General features: G+C 44.4%; 1 protein-coding gene across 1 annotated transcript in view; it reads right to left on the bottom strand.

The window, feature by feature from the left end:
• The window catches only part of ADAMTS16 (ADAM metallopeptidase with thrombospondin type 1 motif 16), an 83540-nt gene that overhangs the window by 23718 nt on the left and 35989 nt on the right, over positions 1–23833 (bottom strand). The window contains exons 10-17 of the mRNA XM_058680108.1: positions 23170–23323; positions 16725–16820; positions 13465–13613; positions 12305–12477; positions 11023–11153; positions 9139–9262; positions 8542–8786; positions 7739–7883 (exon numbers count right to left, since the gene is read on the bottom strand). Of these exons, the coding sequence (XP_058536091.1) occupies positions 7739–7883; positions 8542–8786; positions 9139–9262; positions 11023–11153; positions 12305–12477; positions 13465–13613; positions 16725–16820; positions 23170–23323 (1217 nt within the window). The remainder of the gene's footprint in view (positions 1–7738; positions 7884–8541; positions 8787–9138; positions 9263–11022; positions 11154–12304; positions 12478–13464; positions 13614–16724; positions 16821–23169; positions 23324–23833) is intronic.

The following is a 23833-nucleotide window of genomic DNA, read 5'->3' on the forward strand; positions in this document are numbered from 1 at the left end:
CTCAGAGGAGTACCTGCAGGAGCTGAGCTGGCAGTGCGGAGACAGAGGGAGTATGTGACAGCCGCATGGGGCTCACACCTGAATGCGCTGTGAAGGGGAGTGACAATCCAGAGACCCCCCATCCAGTGGCCTTGTGCCCAGCCTGTTGCCCAGCACAGGCAGCGATGATGAGGGTCCTCCAGTGCCTTTCAGGTCCTGCAGAGGATCTCAAGGGGGGAAAGGAGCATTGTGTTCTAGGCCAGCCTCCCTTTTCCTGTAAGTGAACATCCTTGCATGTGCACACGCGCACACACACACACACACACTCAGCCACTCCCAGTCCAAAGCCTACTTTTTCTCTTCTTTCTGACCTTTGGACTTGCTATCTTGCCCTTCCCATGCTGTGAAGCCGTGGAATGTCTCCCTGTCCAGGACTCTCCAAGTCCAGCCACCTGCTGTCCTTTCTGCCCTGACCTGGGCTTGCCTGGAAGATTGCCCTCCGTTCCTTTGGATCAGAGCCAAATTCTTCTCTGCTTCTCAAACCTGGGTGAGCACCAGAATACCCTCAGAAGACTTGTTTAAGATCTGGACTGTTGGGCCTCAGCCTAGAGTTTTGAATTTAGGTGGTCTTGGATGAGGCCAAGCATCTTTGGATTTCTAAGAAGCGCCCAGGCACCATGAAATGCTGCCCATACTCTGAAAACTACAGCTCTAGGCAAAATTAGAAGCCAAGACTTGTAAGTCTCACTGAGCCCAAGTGTGACAGGACGTGAAGCTCCTATTCTTGTGATCCCTCAAGATCTGCAGCCCTGTGTCATACTGCTTGCATCCTACAGATAAACCTGCTACAGGAAACAGGCTCCTTGAGTCCCATGAGCAATTCTAGCAGATTGTTGGACACGACACAAGTATGGGAACCTTTGGTACCCCACCCTAGGGCTGACATCTGGAATGGCAGTAAAGGATACTGTGCCCTCACACCTGTGGCCTGATGCTGAGGAGTCATGGGCAGAGTTCCATGGTAGGATTCCCACTGGGCATCCAGAGAGAAGGAGAACAGAACAGAAAAAGTGAAAAATGAAAAAATCCTCCACACATCCACTGACTGTCATAATGTTGTTAGTGCCCAGCCAGATAAAATCAGGCTTATGACCACTTGTCCTAGAAAATGATAATAGTAAAATCCTTCCTCTGCAAGCATCTGGGTTTGGTAATGCGTGACGTGATGGCTCTAATTACAAAGTTTGCTGAATGAGTGTGTCATCCATTGGAACAACCTCCTGGAGGGTGGAGAACATGTGTTGTTCATTTCTCTAATTTCAGTAGCTTGCATGGATTAATTTGTTCTTTCACTCATTTAGCAGTTTCTGAGCCATGAGCCATTTTTTTTTATGCTCAGTAACTTTTAAGCTCATGTGAGTTAATAACAGGTTGAACTAATACTTAGCCAAAATAATCATCCAAGTAAGAGTACATAAACATCTATAGCTTTTGGACGTTACTTAGATGAACCACAGCAGAGTTTTCATGACTTGCCCATGGATTAATGCTCAGATGGTTTTACTCATTAACTAGAAACAAGAGACCATTAAATTAGAAAAAAAGAGAGAGATGTGTTTTTAAAACTGTTCTGCAGAGAGTCTTACGGATTTTGTAAGTCTAATAACCCTAGTAATCCAGTTCAAATGAGGAACATGCTGAGTAAGTACATAATGACTAGAAGACTCTAATGAAGACAGAAGAAAAGTTAACATGTTCCTCTGCTTGTGTTTCAAGTTCAAAGTCCATTTTAAAAAATCCTTTGGCTAAACTCTTAAGGCATTTTAGGAGGTGGGATTCTACAAATAGCAACTTTAGCTTGGTTTCCTGTTTTGAAATTAAAAACATGTGGATTTCAAGCCTTCCCTTCAAGTCTCAACACAGAATCCTGGCTTTGCCACCACTGATGATCCTATAGAAGGGACAGCCCCTCAACTAGATAACTAAGAATTGGCTTTGCTTTGAAATAGAAACAGATGTTGATTTTATTAATGTTCTTATTTTTCTTTGCTGTTGGAGACACTTGCTTGGCTTCACTGCTGACCTGTCTCAGGGTCAGCCAACTCCTGATCCAAATTCTTACCTGTAAACTGGCTAAGGGCACAATCAGGTGCAGTAATTATGAAGTAATTATATTTACACATGCTTATCTTAGGGAAAAACTTTCGAGTTGTCCAAACAACGTGCCAAGTTCTGACTCTGCTAGTTATTTTTAAGCTGTGACTCTGAAGAACTTCCAGCCATCTTAACTGAATACTGTAGGCGTTTTAGGCAATGGCATTCCCTATTTTTCACATTTCCCATCCATCGTGTCCGAACCATCCTGCCCCCACTCATCATGGCAACTAACAACCATCCACAGGTTTTCATAGGTCTCTTAAAAGGAACTGTAAACTTTTTTGTTGAAACATTTACAGCCCACAAGCAGATAAAGAAGAAAGTATACAACTGGAAAAATAAGATAGAATGTACCCTCTTATAAGTTTTAGCAGTTAACAGAAATGGAGCAAGAAGCAGGTTAGCAGGTTCAAAATAATATTTTCTTAAGAAAATAATGATGAAAATACTGCAAAACAGAATCTGAGGATACAGTTAAAGCAATATGAAGAAGACAAACCATGATCTTAAATGCTTACGTATTGATACAAGAATAAGTATGGAAGTAAGTGTTGGACTAGCACTGTGGTGCAGCATGCTAAGAGTCCTCCTGGGGCATCAGCATCCCGTATGGGTGCTGCTTCAAGTCTCACTTGTTCCATTTCCTGTTCAGCACCATCCTAATGGTCTGGGAAAGAGGCAGCAGATGGTCAAAGGCCTTGGATCCCTGCACTCACGTGGGAGAGCCAGAAGCAGCTCCTGGCTTTGGTTCAGCCCAGCCCCGGCCATTGCCACTATTTGGGGGTTGAATCAGCTGATGGGAAATTTTGTCTGTCCTCTATCTGCAACTCTGCTGTTTCAAATTAAAATCAATCTTTTTAAAAGAAGAATGGAAGGAAGTGAACCAAATATCTAGTTAGGATGTTAGAAAGGGAAGCCTCAGGGAGAAGAAAGCAGGGAATTGGTAGAGAAACAAGTCAGTATGTTTGACACAAACATAAGAAACAACCATCTGCTCTTCCCTGCATTTGAGGGACTAGATGTCTCACTGCATGTTCTAAACCCTTGCCTGTGAGTGAACTCTCACCCACGAGAGGCACCCCCAGACTCAAGACAGTGAGAAGCCAACAGCATGTCTCTGGGGGCAGTGGACACAAGCCCAGGCCCTGACCAGTGGGAAGATTTCTCATTCTGTCTGCAGCATTTTCCTGGGAATCACCCGCACCAGCACTGACTGGGCTGGCACCTTCACTTCAGTATTTCTCAAACTTTCTATCATTTCCTGGCTTGTTAGAAGTCAGAGACTCCGACAGCCATGTGGAACCCATCTATTTGACCTCAGCTCTCACCTACAGGACTGTCCAGTAAACACACGAAGACTTGCTGCTTGAAGCATCTTGACTGGCTAAGCTGTTCCTCATGTATTTATTCAATAAAGAAAATAGGTGAAAATACAGAGGAAGTGGGAATTAGACAACATTCAAATGTAAAAAATGGAAACTAATCTAATGGAGTACTACAAACACATAAACTTTTATATTCTATAGAAAAAACTAACTCCAAAAAACTAACTCCAAAAAGAAAAGCAAATTTAAGCAATCTAATTGTCACAGTACTATAAGCATTTATAGTATTTATCAAAGCTCTAACTCAGAAGGCAGCAAATCCAGATGTTAAAAATGGCATCAACACCATTTAAATTCTCTAGAGCAAAAGAAAAAGGTTTCCAGAACTGAAAGACATTGAATACCTTTGAGCACACAAAAGAAAGCTGTATGTCAATAATATCGAAAAGTACTACTGTGAAAAATATTTAAAACATAAGGGTAGGATCAAGTAGTACATTGGAAAGGTGTGTGTGTGTGTGTTTATTTTAGTGCAAAATTTAAATCTCTGCATACTATTCTCTCATAAATATTTTCCATAAACTTTCTGAACAATTTCATACACACACACGTGCACATATAATCGCATCTAAGAGAGTAGGTATCAAGAGGGATCTGTTAACTGGGGAAACAAAACACCAAGCATGATTTAAAGAGACAGGAAGAGCCTTGAGGTATGTAACAGCTGACAGCTGTGCTGGGAACAAATCCAGGTAAAGGTGCTCTCGACACAGAGGTGCATGGCCACCCATGGGCAGCGGTGATGGACAAAGATGTGCAGACATCAGCACTTACTGGTAAGATATTGGAAGAGGAGCGAAATTGGGTTATTCATCTAGAGCTTTGGAAACAAAAGAGGTTAAGTGGCTTCAAGGAATGAGTGGTCCACAGCTGAGTGTTGCAGAGGTCTAGGAGGAGGGGCTAAGAGCAAGCCTGAGAGCGCTGCTCAGCGGGTAGGGATCTGATGGGAAGGTTGTCCAGCCAGGACTCCTTAGTGAAGCACGGGTGAAACCTTGGTGGGAATAGAGGGAGGAAATGTCCATGGCTGTTCGGAAAGTTTCACACTGCAAGGAGAAAAGGAAGGGGGATCATGAAAGGAAGGGGAGACAGCATTTTAGGGTTGGAGGTGGAGGATTAGCCAGTTGAACCACCATGCTGGACCCAGGTGGAAATCTGATAATGGTAGCCACCTGACACCAAACCTCTGTGTTCAGGGAAGGTTCTGTTATTCCATTAAAACCAGTGTTTGCCCAGGGCAATGGTATTCCTTGATGATTCCTATACCCAAGGAGTTGCAGGTATCTCTCCTGAAGCTTCCTGGAGTAAAGGCAGGGACTAGGACATTTCTGCGTAGAACATGCTTACTAAGAAATCCTGCTATGAAAACACAGAGGAAACAGGCTCTTGGGTCATGGCCTTCCACTTGCTATAAGCACTGTTCCCTTCACTGGGTTCTGATCTAGCAGCATTGGGCTGGGGTCCAAGAATCTGCATTTCCAACAAGTTCCCCAGTGATGTTGATGCTACAGCCTGGGGTTCCATCACAGCAATAGCACCCAGTTCCTTGATCTTCAGCTAGTAGGCACCTGGTGCTTATGAAGAGGAAATGAAAACCTGTGCTATTCCACCTCAGAGCTTCTGCCCATGTACTAGGTGTAAAAGGTGTACTGTATGTGAACATGTGACACATATAGGTATTGTAGGCAGTATTTTTCCAAAGAACAGGTTTTAGACTGAGAAAACACCCCTTTGAACTGTTCTCTGTAAAACATGGAGTCACCATTTGCAATTTCTAAGGAAATCTGGAAGCTATAAAAGCATTCACTGCTTACAGCCTGCGAAAAGCACGAATCAATTATCATTAGATATTTTTCTTTAAGAATACTAACTGTCCATTAAAAATACATCTTATTTTGGTTCCATTTTGGAGAATCTCAAATAACATGCCAATCAGTATAAACAATGCTAATATAAAATGACTGTAGGGACCTGTGTTGTAGGACAGTGCATCAGGCCGTCATCTGTATCACTCTAGGCCACAATGGAGCATTGGATTGGGTCACTGGCACCTGTGTCACTCTAGGCCACAACGGAGCACTGGATTGGGTCACTGGCACCTGTGTCACTCTAGGCCACAACGGAGCATTGGATTGGGTCACTGGCACCTGTGTCACTCTAGGCCACAATGGAGCACTGGATTGGGTCACTGGCACCTGTGTCACTCTAGGCCACAACGGAGCACTGGATTGGGTCACTGGCACCTGTGTCACTCTAGGCCACAACGGAGCATTGGATTGGGTCACTGGCACCTGTATCACTCTAGGCCACAATGGAGCATTGAATTGTGTCACTGGCACTTCATTTCTGGCTTAGCCTTATCCTAAAAAGTCTGAGAAGGCAGTAGATTTGACTGTTTGAGCACCTGCTACCCATGTGGGAGCCCTGGCTGGAGTTCCAGGCTCCTGCCTTTGACCTGGCCTAACCTTGGCTTTTGTCACCATCTGCAGAGTGAACCAAATGTTTTTTCCCCTTTCTCTGTCACTGCCGCTTCTAAACAAACAATAAACCATGTAAAAGTGAATTTGAATGTTTCCTTGTTTCCACAGATCTGAATATGATGAGATTATACAAATATACATAAACAGCCACATGTATGATGGTGTTTGTGTTTCCCAAGGTCAGTTTTTACATCAGCTTGTGAATAAGCATGTTTTCAAATGAGCTTCCCAGATGTGGTGGGGTCTCTTCAGCACTGACTATACACTAACCGAGAGTCGAGTTTTATTCTCTACCTAATGGCACATCTGAAGGTGATTTCTTGATGTTGGTGGTGCTCACTTAACTGTCAGGAAGAAAAATCACACCATCCACGAGGATGCCAAATTCATGCTGGCCAACTTTTCAAGATGACCCATATGAACAGATAAGAGAGGGGCAGAGGATAAAATGCAGAGACTACAGTAAGGCATTCTGAGAGAGCAACCCATTAGCTGAGGTGCGATGGATCCTGGCCACAGGAGGTGGTGACTTCAATGAGCAATGTGCTACTTTCATCTTTTTACAGAGACCAACTCTGGCCAGTTCTTTGGAAAGCACTTAAAAATCTTCATACTTTGCCAAAGTAACTGAAAGCAGAGCATTCAGTCTTAAAGGCCATGATTTTATCAAAGGGCCTCTGTGTTTTCAATAATTCTGACTGTAGAATAAATTCCAGCTGTTATCTAAAGCTTTACTCTTCTTTTATATAGTTTGAAAAAACAGAAGGAGACAAAGAAGAAACCCTGCAAGCAAAAAGAAGACAGAAAACTGGGAAACCAGCAGTAAATGAGTGCAGTGGTTCTCACGAGAACCTTACACTCCTGCTATCATGAGGGCTGTGAACACCACTGACAATAGACGTCAGGCACCCAGTGTGGGTACTGACAATGGGTGACACAGAGGCTGGGGACGTCAGGCACAGAGCCTGGGGACGAAAGGCACCCAGTGCAGGTGATCTCTGGGAGCTGCCTGGGTGCTGAATGATCCCAGGCATTTCTCAATGGCAGATCTGCCTGGCACGTGGCAGTCTAAAGAGCACCTGAGCCCAAAGGGTGGTGGTGACAGCCACTTAGCCATCAACTGCCCTAAGAAAGCCAGAAAGACCCACAGCACGTCTCGAGGTCAGCAGTTATGACTGAGATACCAGCATTGTAGGCTTGACACCCCTGTGCATACGTGCACCCCACAACAGTGAGCAGAGTTGCTGGCCAAGACCACCACGGGAATATTGGGGGACGGGAGGCCTGAGGTACAGTTGACTCGACTCTCTGGTATTCCCTGAGCCTGGAGAGGCTCTGGCAATAGTAAAGGAGTTGGGGCGAGGTAGGTTGTGGTCTCCCGATCTTCCCTGGACCTGTGAGCACACGGTGGGGAGCAGGCCCACTATTCCCAGGAGACAGCTTTGCTTTTCTCCATTCTGCTTTTTTGGGGGCACGGGGCTGGAAGGTGGATCACTGTGTGATTTCTAAAGTCCCAGACAGACACAGGAGACATCTTTGGTGTATCAGCCCAAAGATGACCCAAGGTAGGAAAGAAAGACTCAGAATTCTTATAAGTTGATGTCTAGGACCTCGCTCTTCAGGCAACACTTAAATGAGGGAAGTGCATCCTCAATTCTCAGAAGGGTCAGATCTTTGGCACACTTATTAGGTGAGGAAGGGGGCTGAGCCCCAGCCCAGGAGCTGGAGAGAAGGACCTACCCGCTCCACAGGTGGCAGAGCACTCGGAGTGTACTATGGCCCATGTGTAACTGTAGCTGGGTGGGGCAGCTGGCTGCTTTTTGGCCCCCAAGGGAGGCACCGAATATTCCCAGGCAATGCCCAGGTTCCTTCCCTGAAACAGAAGCTGCAAAAGAAGAAAGGGGGAAAATGAGATGAAGCAAAATGGTGATAGTTGCACTAGCCTACCTGAACAGCAATAATCTGAACAAAAATCCGCTTGTAAGGATAGAATAAGCATTGTCCATCCTTCAAAATCCAGACCATGCTCCTATGTGGGAATAACTCCAACCAGGCTCAAGGGCAGCTAGGAAAATGTGTGGTCACTCTGTTCTGTCACCTTACACCCGGTACATTCCTCTGTGTTCAAGACCTGAGTGATCAAACACAAGTACTGGATAATCTTCCTTGCTCCCCTTTCTGTGGGATTCCCTTAAAACTTCTGCATCTTGGTGAATCAGAAGGTGATACCCAAAGAACTCATTACGCTTTCTAGTGAACACTTTGTTACCAGCGCCTGCTCAAAGCTAAGTTAGGATGTTTTTGACTGAGAGGAAGCAGGGGCCATTGCCCACTGACGGGTACTGCCAAGTCCAGAGACTATGGTATTTTATTAGTAAGTGAGATTACTCAGGCTGAGCAACCCATGAGTCACAGCTTAACGCATGCAACACGACTAAGCTCTACAGCTTCTGTTCTGAAACCCGGTCATGTGGAACACTTAGCTTTTCTTTGGGTTCAGTGAGAAGGCTTTTCTGGAAACGCATGGCTAGAAACACCTCTACCTCCACAATCAGGGTTTCGTTTGTTGGTCCAACGGAGGTTAGGCTCTCCGGCTCATTCAAGGGGCGCCTGTAGTTGAAGGTGGTGCCTGAAAACTTGTATCGGCCAGGCCAGTCCACAGTCCAGTGGCCATTCAGGTAGTACCGTTGGAGGTCATTGCGCACAGAAATGTAGGATGCAGATATGTTCACTTCACAGATGCGAATACTCCGGGCTCCAGAGGGTATCGTGACCACGTGATAGTACCCTGGATGGAGGAAAACAGGGAGAGCCAGGTTATTTCATCAGTAATGTCATGTCAAAACCCCTAAGAACATCTGAAACTGGGGTGTCTGTTTTGCAATTCATGGGCACAGTATATTCTTCTTGCCCAGTTGGAATAGAGAGCTGGCTGTCTTCACTATTCCTAATGGCCGTTTGAATCCAGGGAACCTGCCACCACCTCCGGTCCCAACAAAATGCTTGGAAAGCCAAGGGTCACCTGCAGCAGTGTGGTTCACAGTGATGCACAGTGGCTATCCTCTGTCACCTTGGCCTCCTCCTGCTAAGGAATTTCAGGTTAAGCTACATCTGCCAGAGAGCTGCTCTGTAGTACTCACGGTTGGTGTGGTGGTGCGCGGTGTGTAGGCCCCTGTGAGTAGTGCAGTTTGAGTTATTTCCCTTGCACACCCCACATGAGTCTTCAGTAGCATTGGATCCCAGGATGTTGTCACACCCAACTCTCTGTGGGATCAACGAGGTCGTGTGTCATCCATGCAAGAAAGAACAACAGAGGCAATGCTACCATCTTGTGCAAGAACCCCTTCCTCACTGTCGTACAACATTCCAGTGCCACAGGGTGCTTAACGAATATTTATTGGATACCCAATATGTGCACAGTGAGGATGTAATTCTGCTCTTCATATCTGTTTGGGAAGCCTTCACGTGTGAGGCATACCCAGTCTGCAGTTACGGCTACATGCCTGTGATGTCCTGAGCCCTGAGTTTAACCCACAGGGCATCATACTGGAGCCCCAGGTGAGCTTCAGGTGGGTGTAAAGCACTTAGCATAAGGAGAAGTGTCACCACCACGAGGTTCCACTGGCATTTGCCACATGACATATGGTACCCACCATGGCAGAGCATTAATACAGGCCACATGGAAATTCTCCGTGTAAATAGATAATACAAAGCGAGTTACTTGTTTATTATCTTAGAATTTTAGGGGCTGCCTGACATTTCCACAATGTTGCTTGTTTTACATTTCCTAGAGTACAGTTTGCAAGTGTACGTCCATTCAGGAACTGGATAACTCTTAAGTTACAATCCCTTGCTCCAGATGCTTGAGGCCAGATGGCTGTCAGAGCTCAGAGATTTATGAATTTGAGAAAGATAAAACCTGTCTTGCATTAAGTGGTGCATTTAGGAGTCCAAGGAAGAAATAAGGTGACAACCAGTGATGAAACACAATAGTATTTCTATGGCAAAAGACATACCTATTTACAGCTTGTGGCATGAATCAATCAATAGTCTTGCACCAATTCAGGAAAGTTATGCAACCAAATTAAAGCCTCCCTGAAATTTCACAATGTTTGGATTCCAGGCTTTGTGATACCATATCAGAACAAAAATATCATACAATATTTGAAAAATCAACTGACGATGGGGGCAAGCAGGAGTGTGGGAAGTGGTACAAGACCTTTCTGGAACCATGTGGTCTAACACACCCTAAAGTGAGGCCCTCAGGCTGTATGTGAAGGATCATCCTGGGTGGTGTCACACAACTCAGAGGTCATCAGAATGATGACAGCAGAACAGCAGGTGGAAGCGTTTCTTCCTAAGGAGCCTGCTGCTCACATGCGATGTGTCGGACACAGCAGAATGCATGTTCTTCCACCCCTTCCTTCTGTGGCAGCCACAAGATGGTCGGTCACTTGCTGTTCAATTAGCTGCCAGTCTTGCTCAGCCTGTCTTTCACTTCCTGCCTACCAGGCAGTCACATCATTACCCCTTCTAACTTTAGGAATGACTGAGATACTCCAAGAGCCGCTGAGTGCCCTGGGATTTCAGCTACCGCTGCCTTCCCTTACCCTCCTCACAGATGCCAGGAATCTGCCACCTAATCACAGGGCTGCACTGTGCCCACACCCAGAGCCTGCCCCTCAGGACACAGGCTGGCAATCCCTGCTCCCCACACTGGCAGTCAGGGCTTTGAAAGCCTCTCTTCTCCCCGTTTCCTCTCTGTGCACAAGGTTCCTGCATCACTTAGCTACAGGGCTGGGAGTCGGCAGGTGTTCCTAACTGAGATCTGGGAAGTAGTTCGGTCCCTCTGCTCAGGCTAAGCGGTGACACCGCTGTGTCACCCGCGTGTGTTCTGCCTTGCCCCCACTGGACTGGGACTGGGAGAAGGGGCTCCTGCCACCCATCTTGTCTAAGTCCCTGCAGGAAGCCTGACATGAAGCAGAGTGTCTGGAGACGTTTGTTGAATGAATGAACATTATTACCTCACATATCCCATCTACACAAACATTACGGCTATCCTCCGAGCATGGAGTCCCATCTTTGACTTTATTTGACAAAGAAAAGAAGAAATCAAATCCTTCTGCGATACAGTAGAGTTTGCATAAGTCCTGATCTTAAAAAGAAATACACACACAAACACAAATAAGAAAGATACTTAAGCTCTGATCATTTTTGCTCTGCATTTTAGATAAATTTTCTTTTCTCCCCATAAAACAGCTTCCACACAGTAACATCTTACAAAGGCACCTTACAGTTGCCTCATTAACTTTGCATTTTCCTTTTAAATTTGTTATAACTTTCCAATGCTTCTGTGTGATACTGTCCCTCGGTAATTCTTATTGACATAGTGTTTGGCACATAGTAGGCATTCAATAGATATTTGTTTACTTAACCACAGTATTTTACTGTTTTACTAGTATACTTAGCTATCCTCTTATAGAAATGCAAAAAAGTTACTCCATTTTGTAGAATTACACAAAATTCTTACCAGAATATAATTAAAGAATTAAGACAGTCACCAAGTTTTGTAATGCATTTGCTAAAATATATAAAACATTGAAACTGATAAAAATAAAATTTAGCTGAAATCTCTATGGAACAATGTCTTTTTTACAGGAAAAGATTGCTGGTTAAGAAAGATCTTAAGAAAGCTCTCTTCGTCTCTCCACAGTTCTTCCCAAGATCATCCACTTACGCAGTTAATTTGAACTTTAGCAGAAATCCCTTTTGTTCTTTTGTTCCCTCTTAGTAAAGAAGGGACAGAGACTGATGGAATTCTGTCTGCCTTAGTAATCCCCACAGCCCTGAGATGCATTTACAGATGTGGCCCTCATTATTATAAGAGACACTGCAACAAAATTCTAAGAATCCAATTTAGTATGTGGCACATCTACGTTTAATCAATATATCTTCCAGAAACCAGCAGAGGCAGGGGTACCACACAGTTTTGGAGCCCAGTTTTTCAAAGTTAATTTTGCTCTGCACTCCCCTCCTGTGTATTGGTGTGCTTCTTATCAGTTTGATTTTTAGAAGTTAGGTTGATGTCTGACCGTAGTTCTGACCATAGTGCCAATCAAGTTTAGGTAAGTTTCCATTATGGTAGGGATGGCCCCATCAAATCAACCCCAGGAAAAGGTACGTGAACTTGACCTCATGGAGTAATAATTGGTTTATCTGAATGCTATTGACTAATCATGCTATTTTTCAAAAAGTTAAGATATAAAAGCACTGGGCTAACTCCAGAGAGTGAGATTTAGGAGTTACCTTCCACTTGTGTGTAAGGCTTCCACTTGTAGTGCCAGCCACGGAACCTCTTGCTGTTGTACTCGGCACACTGAACAGCACGGAAGTCCATGCTGCCGAGGGGGCACTGCTGACGGTTGCAAAGCTTCAGGGTGCGAGTGGAGCCCTCGCAAAACTTCCCTCCATGGGATGGGCTGCAATGTGGAGCTCAGTTAGAAACCCTGTGTCTCAGGAGCTTCCTGGGAGACAAGGGGGCAGATGATGCTAATGTACACAGAGCAGACAGTGAAGAAGAGCACATGTCTAAGGAGCCATTGGTGCACTCCTAGGTGTGCATGGTCTGGCTGATCTTCCTTTCTCCACTGAACATGTCATGTGCAACCCTGGTGGGACAGGTTGGGATTGGGCAGAGGGTTCCTGTGAGTTGGCCCATTGCTATGGGCCAACACCCCTCTGAAAGGGACAGCAGAGTCCTCACGGCTTGGCAGGAGCAGCTGCTACTTCCCCAGACAGACACAGAGGGAAAGCACGAGGGAAACTGAAACCCAACCATGTCGCAACTCCTTTCCATCACCGGCCTGCTGGTGGCAAGGCTGGGCAGTTGGACTGAGTCAGAAGGAGCAGCGGCTGTTCCTGGTGGGCTCTGATGGCCAGTGCTGCCTGCTCAACCCCATGGAATCCACAACGGGCCTGACTGAGACCACATGACACAACAGGTAGGCTGGGCTCACCCTTCCGGGGGACCAGAATAACACGGAGTGTCATTCAGTCTTGGACATGCCAGCAGCAGGGGGAGGCTGTGAGAGCCTCTTCCCTCCATGGGCGGGGGCAGGGGTTGGGACTCTATCACCCTTGTATCTGCATGAAATGATTGTTCTGATTGCTTCTCATTCATTTGGCTTCTATGTAATTTTTTTAAAATGATTTTGTTTGTTTTAAGTTGATCTCTGATATTTCAGCAGCATGTGCTTAAAACCCAAACCCAATACAGCCATTGATTGGGCTCCTTAGCTTCACTGTGGTCAAAGCTTAAGACAGAAAGAGCAATCGTCTGGGAAGTGGATGGGTGAATGACTGCTCCATCCTGGGGTCTGCTCCAGTCCGAAGAAGTGATGGGTAAACCCCCACCCTAAGTAAAGCAGACTCCCCAAGTCACGGGGGAGGGTGACAAGGCTCCCTACCTGGGATTGGTGCAGAGGCGGTCTCTGTGGGACACCCCTCCCCCACAGGTCCTGGAACAAGGGGACCAAGCCGACCAAGAGGACCACTTTCCATGAGTGGGTTTGGGGCCTTCATCGCCGTACTTCACACACTGCCCTCCACGGCACCACTACACATTGTAATAATAAAATAAGATAAAACAGCTCACATGACTCATGGATTAACAGCAGTCATTTGTTCATTGTAAAATAAGCAGATATTGGCACCCTCACCCCTGAGTGGCACCCCATAAAAATACATTACCTGCTGCCTCCCTTTCTCCACCAAATCCAGCATCGTTCTGTAAACACACACGTGGGAAAGATGAACAGAGAAATCCTTTCCCAATGTCTGAGCTCCGAAATGGGTTAGGCTTCATCAAGGCTCAGTGCGCCTACCTTTGTGCACCATGGCCTTTCTGAACAAGGTGCTTTTCATAGTTCATTTTCAGACAAAGGAGCCCTAGTGGCAGAGTGCAGTGGGGGCTCCAATGGACTCAGCACCGTATCATTCCTGGCTGGCCCTTCCACAGCACGCCACCTGGGCTCAGCGATCGCAATCATCTAGTATGTAGGACACCACATAGCTTTGCAAGGAGGAAATGGTGCTTGTGGAATCCCACTTGCCCTTATGAGTACTGGATAGCCAGTGCTTTCTTCCCAAATGAAACACTCGGTCATTGTAATTCTCATGGAGACATCACTTCTTCACCACAGCACAGTGTACCATGGCCTTGGTCACCCATCTGGTGTGGTGTCCACTTCAGAAAGCTAGTGCTCCAGGCTGTTTGTTGAGAGAGGAGGGAAGATGCTGGCCACCAACCACTGGCCTGTTGGAAGCGGTCAGAGCATGACCTGTGAACTGGGCAAAGTGAGGCTGAATTTTTTTCTCTCCCAGATAACAGCCACAGCATAGTACTGAGCAAAAAAAATGTGCCACTTCTATAATAGAAAAAAACCCAGTATTTCCATTACCAATTGTTGTGCTAGGTTAAATAAAGCACAATAGAGCCCAGATATTTGACCATGGCTGACATACAGGAATGCCAATTTTGAATGACCCAATTAAAGCCACTTTTAACAAAGAACAGTTGAATTTTAAAATGTTAATAATTCCTCTTCTCTTATGAGCAAAAAAAAAAAAAAAAAAAAAAAAAAAAAAAACGATGTCTCTTCCATCATCACTTGCCCACAGCCTGGGTGACAGAATAAGGTCTCCCTGCACTGCAGAAGTCAGGACGATACCTTGTTACTGTTTATTCTGATTTTCAAATGCTTCTGCTTATAGCTTTCTAACACAGAGCATGGCAAGCCTGAAAGAAAGCACCAACAAATTCTATAACCCGGAAAATACTTTTGGGGCCCAGCATGATGGCTCAGTGGCTAAACCCTCGCCTTGCACACACTGGGATCCCAAATGGGTTTTGGTTCGAGTCCTGGTTGCTCCACATCCCATCCAGATTGTTGCTTGTGGCCTGGCAAAGCAACAGAGAATGGCCTAAAGCCTTGGGACTCTGCCCTGCCTGGAGATCTGGAAGAAGCTCCTGATGCCTGACTTTGGATTGACTCAGCTACGGCCATTGTGGTCATTTGGAGAACGAACCAATGGATGTAAGATCTTTCTCTATGTCTTGTCTTTTCTCTGTACATCTGTATTTCCAAAGTAAATACACCTCTTTTTTAAAGGAAAATGCTTTCAGGAAAGTCAGTAGCAAATGTGGAGCTGCAGAAGGGAGCCAGGAAACTGAGAGCCACACTGTCCTCCAAGGCAAGAGTGTCAGCTCTCAGAGTCTGAGGTCACACTGTCAAACACAACATCATTGCTGCTTTGCTGCTATTATCTGTGAAGTCCACAGACTCAAAAAAAGAAAAACAGTGAGACTTTAACAGCTTCCACTGACCTTAAAATCCATACACACTCAAACTATAAAGACCAACACAAGTAAATAGGACAGGACCCTCATGAAACCAGCACATGTCTTCTACAGTCTCCAGTTGGGTCCAATCTCACTTGCCCCACCCCCTGTCCACCGTCACTTTTCCCAGTTATGACTTCCAGATGTTACATCATTCCTTCAAAACTACTTTGCTAAGTGTTCCTGAAATGAAGGACATCAAGCCACAACATCTCTTTTACATCAGTATCGTCAGATATCCAACCAGAGCCTGGCTCACCTGGCTCTTGTGTCTCTCACCCTTCTATTGCCCTCCGTCCACTTTTGCTTCTGGCCAGGTCTGCCACCCCCTCAACCTGGCTGGCTGTTCGCACAGGTGCGCCTGGATTGGCTGCCACCAAACAGTTGAGTCTAGGCTCTTGGCTAGCTTCCTGGCTGAGCTTCTGGTAAGACTGTCCCATGGCAGCTCTTAATATGCACACAAGAACACTTTCCAGTGCGTGGAACTTCGTCTTTATGCTGCATTGGCAGTTCCAGGCTTTCTGCTGACTGGAAAGTATCCCATCAGCTTTGCCATCCCCACTGACCACAGCAACCACCCACAATCATTTCGTCACCTGGGGAGACTGGTTTTGAGTGTGTTTGAGTGTTGAAAGACTGAAGATATGTTATTTTTTCTTATAGCTTCTTGCCTTATTGGTCTTAGAAAAAAGTATCCTTTTCCCGGATGTTTGGGTACCCCTCATTTGAGGCCCTATAGACACGCAGTCCTCTTCCTTAACCGTTAGAATCACTTAAAAGATTAAATACATTAACAAATGGCTCAAATGGCTGCTGTCTTCACCAATAGTATTCTGCATTCTGAGAAAATTTTTGAAGTATTGGAGTATTGTTCTTGAGTGTTGAGATCATTTGTTGTTTCATTTTAATGACAAAATTGCCATACTCTACTACATAGCGTATCTGATGCACTTCTCTTTCTTTTCCCAAGGGAGCAGTGAGCGGTTCTCATTGTCTGCTGTGGCATCCTCAAATGGAGGCCCTGGTTCTCTAACAGCCCAGGGTGATGCTGGTGCTTACGTGGGTAACTGCAGTCTGCAGATTTGTGCTCCCAGATGGACTGGTTTCTGTGTCTATGGAGTCCAGATAGCTCTTCAATTATAGTCTCACAATAATGATCAAAGGAGCTCTCTTCATAGGACACATACAGAATAAGCACAAAGTTTGACAATGGTATAAGTATATAAGAAATACAGGTATGAAAAACACCAATATAAGAGGAGGGAAGACATCTGAGAAAAAAGCTGAAGACTTGAGTGTGAGGTCACACAAATGTTAGTCACTTACCATGTTTGGCCCACAGAGGGTTCCCTCTGCAGCTGGCATAAATTTGGTCTCACACTTTCTGCCAATCTGATGGCACCATAGAGCCTTACAGATGTCCTGAAGAGGGGTAGAAATAAAAGGCAATCAGTGTCCGCATGGCCCACACACCTGTGACAAGCTTATGGGAAAAACAACTGATGAACACTGACAGTGAGAGCTGTGATGTTGTATTTAAGCTCATGTTTGGGATGCCCACATCCCATTTTCAAGTAAATGGGTTTACCTCCAACCTCTACTTTCCAACCAGCTTTCTGCTAATGCATACCTTGAGATAAAGTAAGCGGTGGTTGAGTGTCTGAGTCTCTGCTGCCACGTGGGAGAGAGACCCAGAGGTGCTTCTGGCTTCCTGGTCTTGGTGTGGCTCGGGCTGCCTGCCATGGCTGTTTGGGAAGTGAACCAGTACATGGAAGATCTTTCTGTCTTCCTCTTTCACTGTCTTTTCAGATAAGTAGACAAAGAAGTAATAGATCATATCCCTAAGTTGCATTTTTTTAAATAAATTATTTTTCATGGTACAGACAGATCCTTAGGCTCAGGGATTTCCCCTTCCATCCTCCCCTACCTTCTTCCAACCACTGTTTCCATCTAAATTAGTCCCTGAACAACAGTCACAAGTCCAGCATTCTGCTGAGTGTGTCCTGGCATTGTAGGTATAGAGAACGGCATAGAATCCAGCATTCTAGTGTCAAGTTATATTTAACAGCTTGATTGGAGTATTTTTAATTAACAGTGAATATCTACTTTGCAGCAGCTGCATATGATAGATGAGGAATCAGAAGGCACGTATCATTTAATGCTAACCCTGAAGTCTTATTTATTTATATTCACTCGTAATACATGTAGCAAAAATTATGCTTTACAAATTAAAGAAAACTATGTTTAGTCCAGACTTTTTAGAGAACTTCAGTTGGCAGACTACAAGGATATAACTGTTTCTTCCTTGAAAGCAGGGTAGGTGAACCTAGGCTGAGGACCTGATGGTGACATAGTGGATCAGTACCAGACAGGAGGAAGGGAGGGAGCAGGTGTACCTGCACTGGAGTGATGGCTCAGACAGATTTGCTGGAAGGATGGGAAGTATCTCCAATTCAGCAGATACACCCACCTGCGGTTTCATCACCTGGAGAGACTGGTCTGGCAGAGAGCTTGGGCTTTCAAGGAAGATGGGCAGCTCCTACACAGACATGGCTGGAGGCTGCACAGCCTGGTAGCCTCACTGTGCAAGTGACACCACCAAGCAGTGTTTTGCTCCAGGTCTAAGTGGTTGTAGGTAATGTGCCCAGCCCAGGATCTGGCACTTAACTGGCACTGAACCACTGTGCACTTCCTTTGCCACTTACAGAGCTGGAGGAGAGGCCAGCATAACCGCAGACCACAGTCTGCATTCATGCCTCTGGTCTGTGGTTGTTTTTTAGAAACTAGGGTATTTGTTCACAAGGCTTTGTCCAAGACTTTCCAAGACAATATGCGCATGGTAAATGCTGTTCTAACATGTTGTTCTTTTTATATATTTGGAAGGCAGAGAGAACCATCCACTGGTTCACTTCCTAAATTCCTGAGACAGCAGGGGCTGATCCAGGCCACAGCTAGGAGCAGGGAATGCAGTCTGGCTCTCCACGAGGGAGACAGTGACTCCAATGCTAGGCATCACCTCCTGCCCCTCAGGCACAGCTGCAAGAAGCTGGGATCCCAATCAGAAGCAAGGGCATGAACCCAGTGATGCCAACATGGACTGTGGGCACTTCAGGCAGCAACTTCACTATTACACTGCATGCTGAACCCTTGGATGATTGTAATGGACTCATCATCACTGCTTGGCTGGAGTTTGGTACCTAAGTGCTCTTTAGCAAATGTCTTCTGAGTAAGCTGAACATTGTGCAAATTTGTCCTGCTGGAAACCAATGATAGCACGAGCAGGGCAATTTTGGTCTATTATGAAGCTAATAGATACTAGGGGACTGTAATCACGGGAAAGTTTGAGACGACTTAGGAGGACAATTTTTTTGATAGGAAAACACTTAGTCTAGACTACCACCCAGATCTACCACACTTTTGGCTGTAAACGTCCCAGAGATGTGGGATGCTGATGCCAGCTCAGAACTGAAGCATGCAGCTCAGTAACTCAGTCTGTGCCCTGGCTCATGCCAACTGTGTATACCAGCCTCCTTCTACTACCTGCTCAACTCACAATTCTAGCCCTCCAGGGGAGCAGAAGTCACAGAGTCAGGACAACCTTGAATTCTCAAACAATTCATGTTGCTGTCTTTCAACGTATCAAAAAGCATTTGAGACCTCGGTCCTTGACAGCTGTAGCTATCTGCCATAAAAACACAGCACTCAGTTCTGGACACATAGAAACTCCAATGTTTTAAGGAGTTAGATGATCAAACACTGAATCACAAATGAACAGCTTGAACTTAACAGGTCTGCTCACTTTTATCACACACTGACTTAACTAACTTCTGGACACACTGCAACAGCTGTATTAAAGATTGCCGATGGATGTCATTATATCCTTATTGAAACTTCCAAGTCCTCTTGGAACAAAGATCCCATTAAATCACAGTTCTGGAGTCCAGGGTTGGAAGGGAAGACTTGCTGGGTCTGTGAGGGTGGGGTGAGGAGCTCCCAATTCAGCAGCAATGGCCAGAATACTGAGGTGATCATATTTCAAAGCAATTCTGGTCATTTCTATTTCAGTCTGCAAAGTCAGGTCACCAACCGTGTTGAGGAAGCAGAATATGTTAAAACTGGATAGAAAGAGTCAAAGTCTTTTGTGTAGACAGCTCAACCTTGCTTTGATCTTTATAACTAAGGGCTGCCATGGCTAATGAAGATTCTCATCTACTCCTCCAACACATACTTAAAGAACTCTGCTCATCAAGCTCAACTTGGTTATGTTTCACATCACCGAATAATGCCTCCAGGGAAACCAGTATTTCAAAAGGCTGGCTTGGAGATTCACTGAGGCACATCAGTAACGTGACTAGGGCTCCATTAGGTTCAACCTATTCTGTCTGAGGTTTTCAGAAACGCAGGCTAAGGAGACAATTACTAATGATGCTGTAGCAGGATATATAACATATCACAGTCACTCATTTACCAAGCAACGGGAAACTTTGATCAATAACTCTGCTGACATTATATATTAGTGGACAGAGATCATTGTCATAGATTCGTGTGAATTTATATGCAAATATGCATGCATATCTACATATATACCAAAGACACATTCATTTGCCCAAAAGAAGGATGCATTTGTATCGGTGTTATCTGCTAACTTTTCAAATGATAAATAGCATAAGATTTTTAAAACAGGTTTCTTGTTCTAAAATGCCACTCATCTGTCACCCAGATTAGCACATCATTTTTTAACTAACTCTATTTACTTATAGAAATGAATAAGTGTCACATATTTTATGAGATAGGTTAGGAAGCACAGGAACACATTTTTAAAGGTAACTATAATGCCTGATCTGGGTCTGGGTGATTTGCTTGAAGTTCAATCCAAAAGAAGACATTAAAAAGAAATGAAAAGGAAAGTCATGAAACTAACAGAAATCAAATAGCAAAATGCAGGTTAAAGTCTACCAGTAATTAAATGGTTTAAACACTCTGGGTTAGGGTTCTAAACTGTTTAACTGGACAGAAAAGCAAAACAAAATAAAAATATCTTTACAACAAAAGGCACAGCCAATTGAAAAATTAAATTTTACAAAAAGTACAAGCACATTTACAAATAAATGAAAAATATCAGGATGGCAAAAGATAGTAGACAGAAAGCATTCTTCCATCAGCTGATAGCTGTATTAATATCATAAGCAGGGAGCTGGATGGGAAGTAGGGCCAACAGGATTAGAACCAGTGCCCATATGGGATCCCAGCGTGTACAAGCTGGAGACTTTAGCCACTAGGCTACTGCGCTGGCCCCAAATTAATGCACTTTTAAATAACACAGGAGTTAAAGAAGAAAGAGTTACTTCGAAAAAAATGTCATAACTGATAATATTAAGAACTGAATGTAAAATTTTTCAGGCTATAGCCAATGTAGTATTTAGAAAGGAACTAACAGCTTTGAGCAAATTTAATGTTTACTTCAGTAAGTGATCCAAGTTTCTCCTTTTTAAAGTTTTAAAAAGAAAGTCTCAGTAAGTACTGAGGCATAATAAAGACAAAACAAAATTTGATAGATCCAACAAAAATAAAATGTTAATACTGTCAAACCTAGATATTTTTAAAAGGCTTAATTAATCTGATTAACTCCTAGCCTGGTTGATCAAGGAGGAAAAATTAAAATAAAAATTGCCACCATTAGGAAAAAAGGGAAGATACATAGAAGAAATATTTTCCAATAATTAAAGAATAAGTGAGAGTGTGGCAGACAATATTTGGAAAATATCCAACAACATTCATAAACTAGAGACATGTGGGACACCTTTTCCAGTGGATTTTCAGTTAAGCTAAGGATTTCTTCGGTTAGCACGGTTGAAGCAGTCGTTAGACAACTTAGCACAGATAACACCCATTGGTGAAAGGTAAGAAACATCTCATAGAGAAACAAGCCCAACCTTCCACAACCTCTATCAACATCCAGAGCATCACAGAAGAGTCAGGAGGTCAACAGAACACAGACAGCAAGGCCTGGGGTGGCACGAGACAAGACCGACACTCAGGACCACAGGGCCACATCATGAGGAACATCTGCACATCAAACATGTAGAATACAAAATGAGGCATAGGCTACCGCCATGTGGGGTGACCGCAGGAACGAAGGTTCAACATTCAAAAAGCAACGAAAAGCAAGGCCAAAGCCACCAAAAACAATGTATCACATGGACACAACAGAGGAGAAAACAACATAACAGTATTCACAAATTGATAAAATTCAACATGTGAGAAAGCATGTCAGCACCTTGGCATTAGAAAGAAAGTTGCTTGGTTTGCTGCAGGGTATCTGGGCGGACCAAGAGCAGCTATCAAACCGAAAGGTGAAATGCTATACAGCTGAGCTGTAACACATGGATTCAGGTAACTGTGAGTCTCAGGACAAGGCCAAGTGTCACTATGATGATAGGAACCCTAAGACTGGAAGAAATCCTTCTCAGGGGAGGGAGTTTGGGATAAACTTAGGATATGATCTGGCAATAGCTGGGTCTCGGTTAGGATGCTGGAAACATGGGTGACCAAGGCTTTTGAAATAAAACTGTATACTTAAAATGAATGCCCCTCACTGGGCATGCTCAATGACAAGACATTGTGTCCTTAACTCACTGTTATCTGCATTTTCCAACATGGTCGCTGCAGCACCAAACAATGTGGAAGCCGGAGGTGTGATCTAGACACATTCACTGTTAAAGAAAACTTTACCTTCTGCCCCCTTTTCTTCACAATCAGGAGACAGCAACTCTCTATCTGTCTCTCTGTCTCTGTCTCTCTGTCTCTCTGTCTCTCTCTGTCTCTCTCTCTCTCTCTCTCTCTCTCTCTCTCTCTCTCTCTCTCTCTCTCGTCCATGGAAAAGGTAACAGCAGGAATATAGGCAGATGGAGACTGATTTATTGTTCTTGTTCCAAGCTGACATTACCCATGGAGGAGATAAGAGGCCAGTTCTGGCCCACAGCTGTAATTGATCTTTGGGGAAGCTCTCCTTGAATTTAGAAGAAAGAAGATTATCATGTTAAATAGAAGTTGGGAGAATTCCCAGGGCTTTCAGAAATACTCCACTGCTTATAGCCCATGGTATAGATGGTCTATTTTTCTCTTGATTTCATTAAAAACTAGAATAAGAGAAACCTCAAAAATAGTTACTTTCATTTAATTTATGGGCAGCTTTTCGTGTGGTTCAGCAGGCCAAGTTCCTAAATCTGGATTTCCCCTGACTAGCAAAAGCAGATTCCGTGTTCTCCGAGGAGTTTATGTAGGAAATGACTCTGGTGATGTCCGTGGGCTGATGCAGCACATACTGCCTTCTATGAGGGACTATAAATACTTTCTTTGGGAGTTCAATATTCAGAAGCCCTAGGTAGTTTGCTGCTTTATAATAAATTATAACAGGAGGACAGAGACGGCACATTGTTTTATTAACACCATTTGAAAAAGAATGTAGAGTATTAATTTGCCAACTAATGCTGTCATAAGCGGAGCTCCCACATGATAAATCAGGGACAGAGATCTGACCTCACAGGCCAAGTCAGTTCTCAAATGAAAACTGATATCCACAATGGCCTCTACCATCATCCTCTCTGCACACAGTAAAACATGTGTTTCCTGTTATATATGACCAACCCCAACATACAGGATTTGACATTTGGTAGGTACCCAATAAATGTACAATATATCACTGTCGGTTACACTCAATGAAACGATTTCACGAATCCTGTGCCCTGATTGTTTGCCAATAAGCACTCGCCTTCTTAAAGTCCAGCATGCACAGCTTGGCCTTCTCTCCAAACTGCCACTTGCACTGTGTGTCTGCATCATACAGCTCTCCCGGCAGCTTCTCAGGGTACTTGTATTCCTTCACAGGCTTGGGCTGGTCAGCCAGACACACAGCTTGAGCAGTGCTGAAACAGAGAGGAGTTGGGGTGACCAGTGACTGCCGAGGTCTCATAGGATGTGTTACCCTTCATTATGCCTTTTCCACTTAGGAAATTTTATAGCACATCCTGCCTGGGGAGAAGGTAGATTTTTCTTGTGATGTCCAAATGTGACATTCATCTTATAATTGCATTGAATACAGGGGCCACATTTTCTGAAATGGCTCATTATACATTTTAGCCCTTTTCAGGCAACACAATTTGTTCTTCATTTGATCCTTCCAACTTATCATGGGGAAAAGCGAAAGTTAACAATTACAACCAGATGTCCAAAGTGAGAAAAACCTGTATTCCAGATCCTTTTCTGTATACTTCTTGCCAGAAACAATCAAAAGTTGGAAATGAACACTGTAAAACCAAAATAAAAACAGTCCATCTCCAATACTAGTGCCTGCCTGCCTTCTTCCTTCCTTCCTTCCTTCCTTCCTTCCTTCCTTCCTTCCTTCCTTCCTTCCTTTCTTCCTTCCTCCCTTCCTT

The sequence above is a fragment of the Ochotona princeps genome, chromosome 23 (genome assembly GCF_030435755.1).
Source record: "Ochotona princeps isolate mOchPri1 chromosome 23, mOchPri1.hap1, whole genome shotgun sequence".
Classification (NCBI taxonomy): Eukaryota; Metazoa; Chordata; class Mammalia; order Lagomorpha; family Ochotonidae; genus Ochotona; species Ochotona princeps.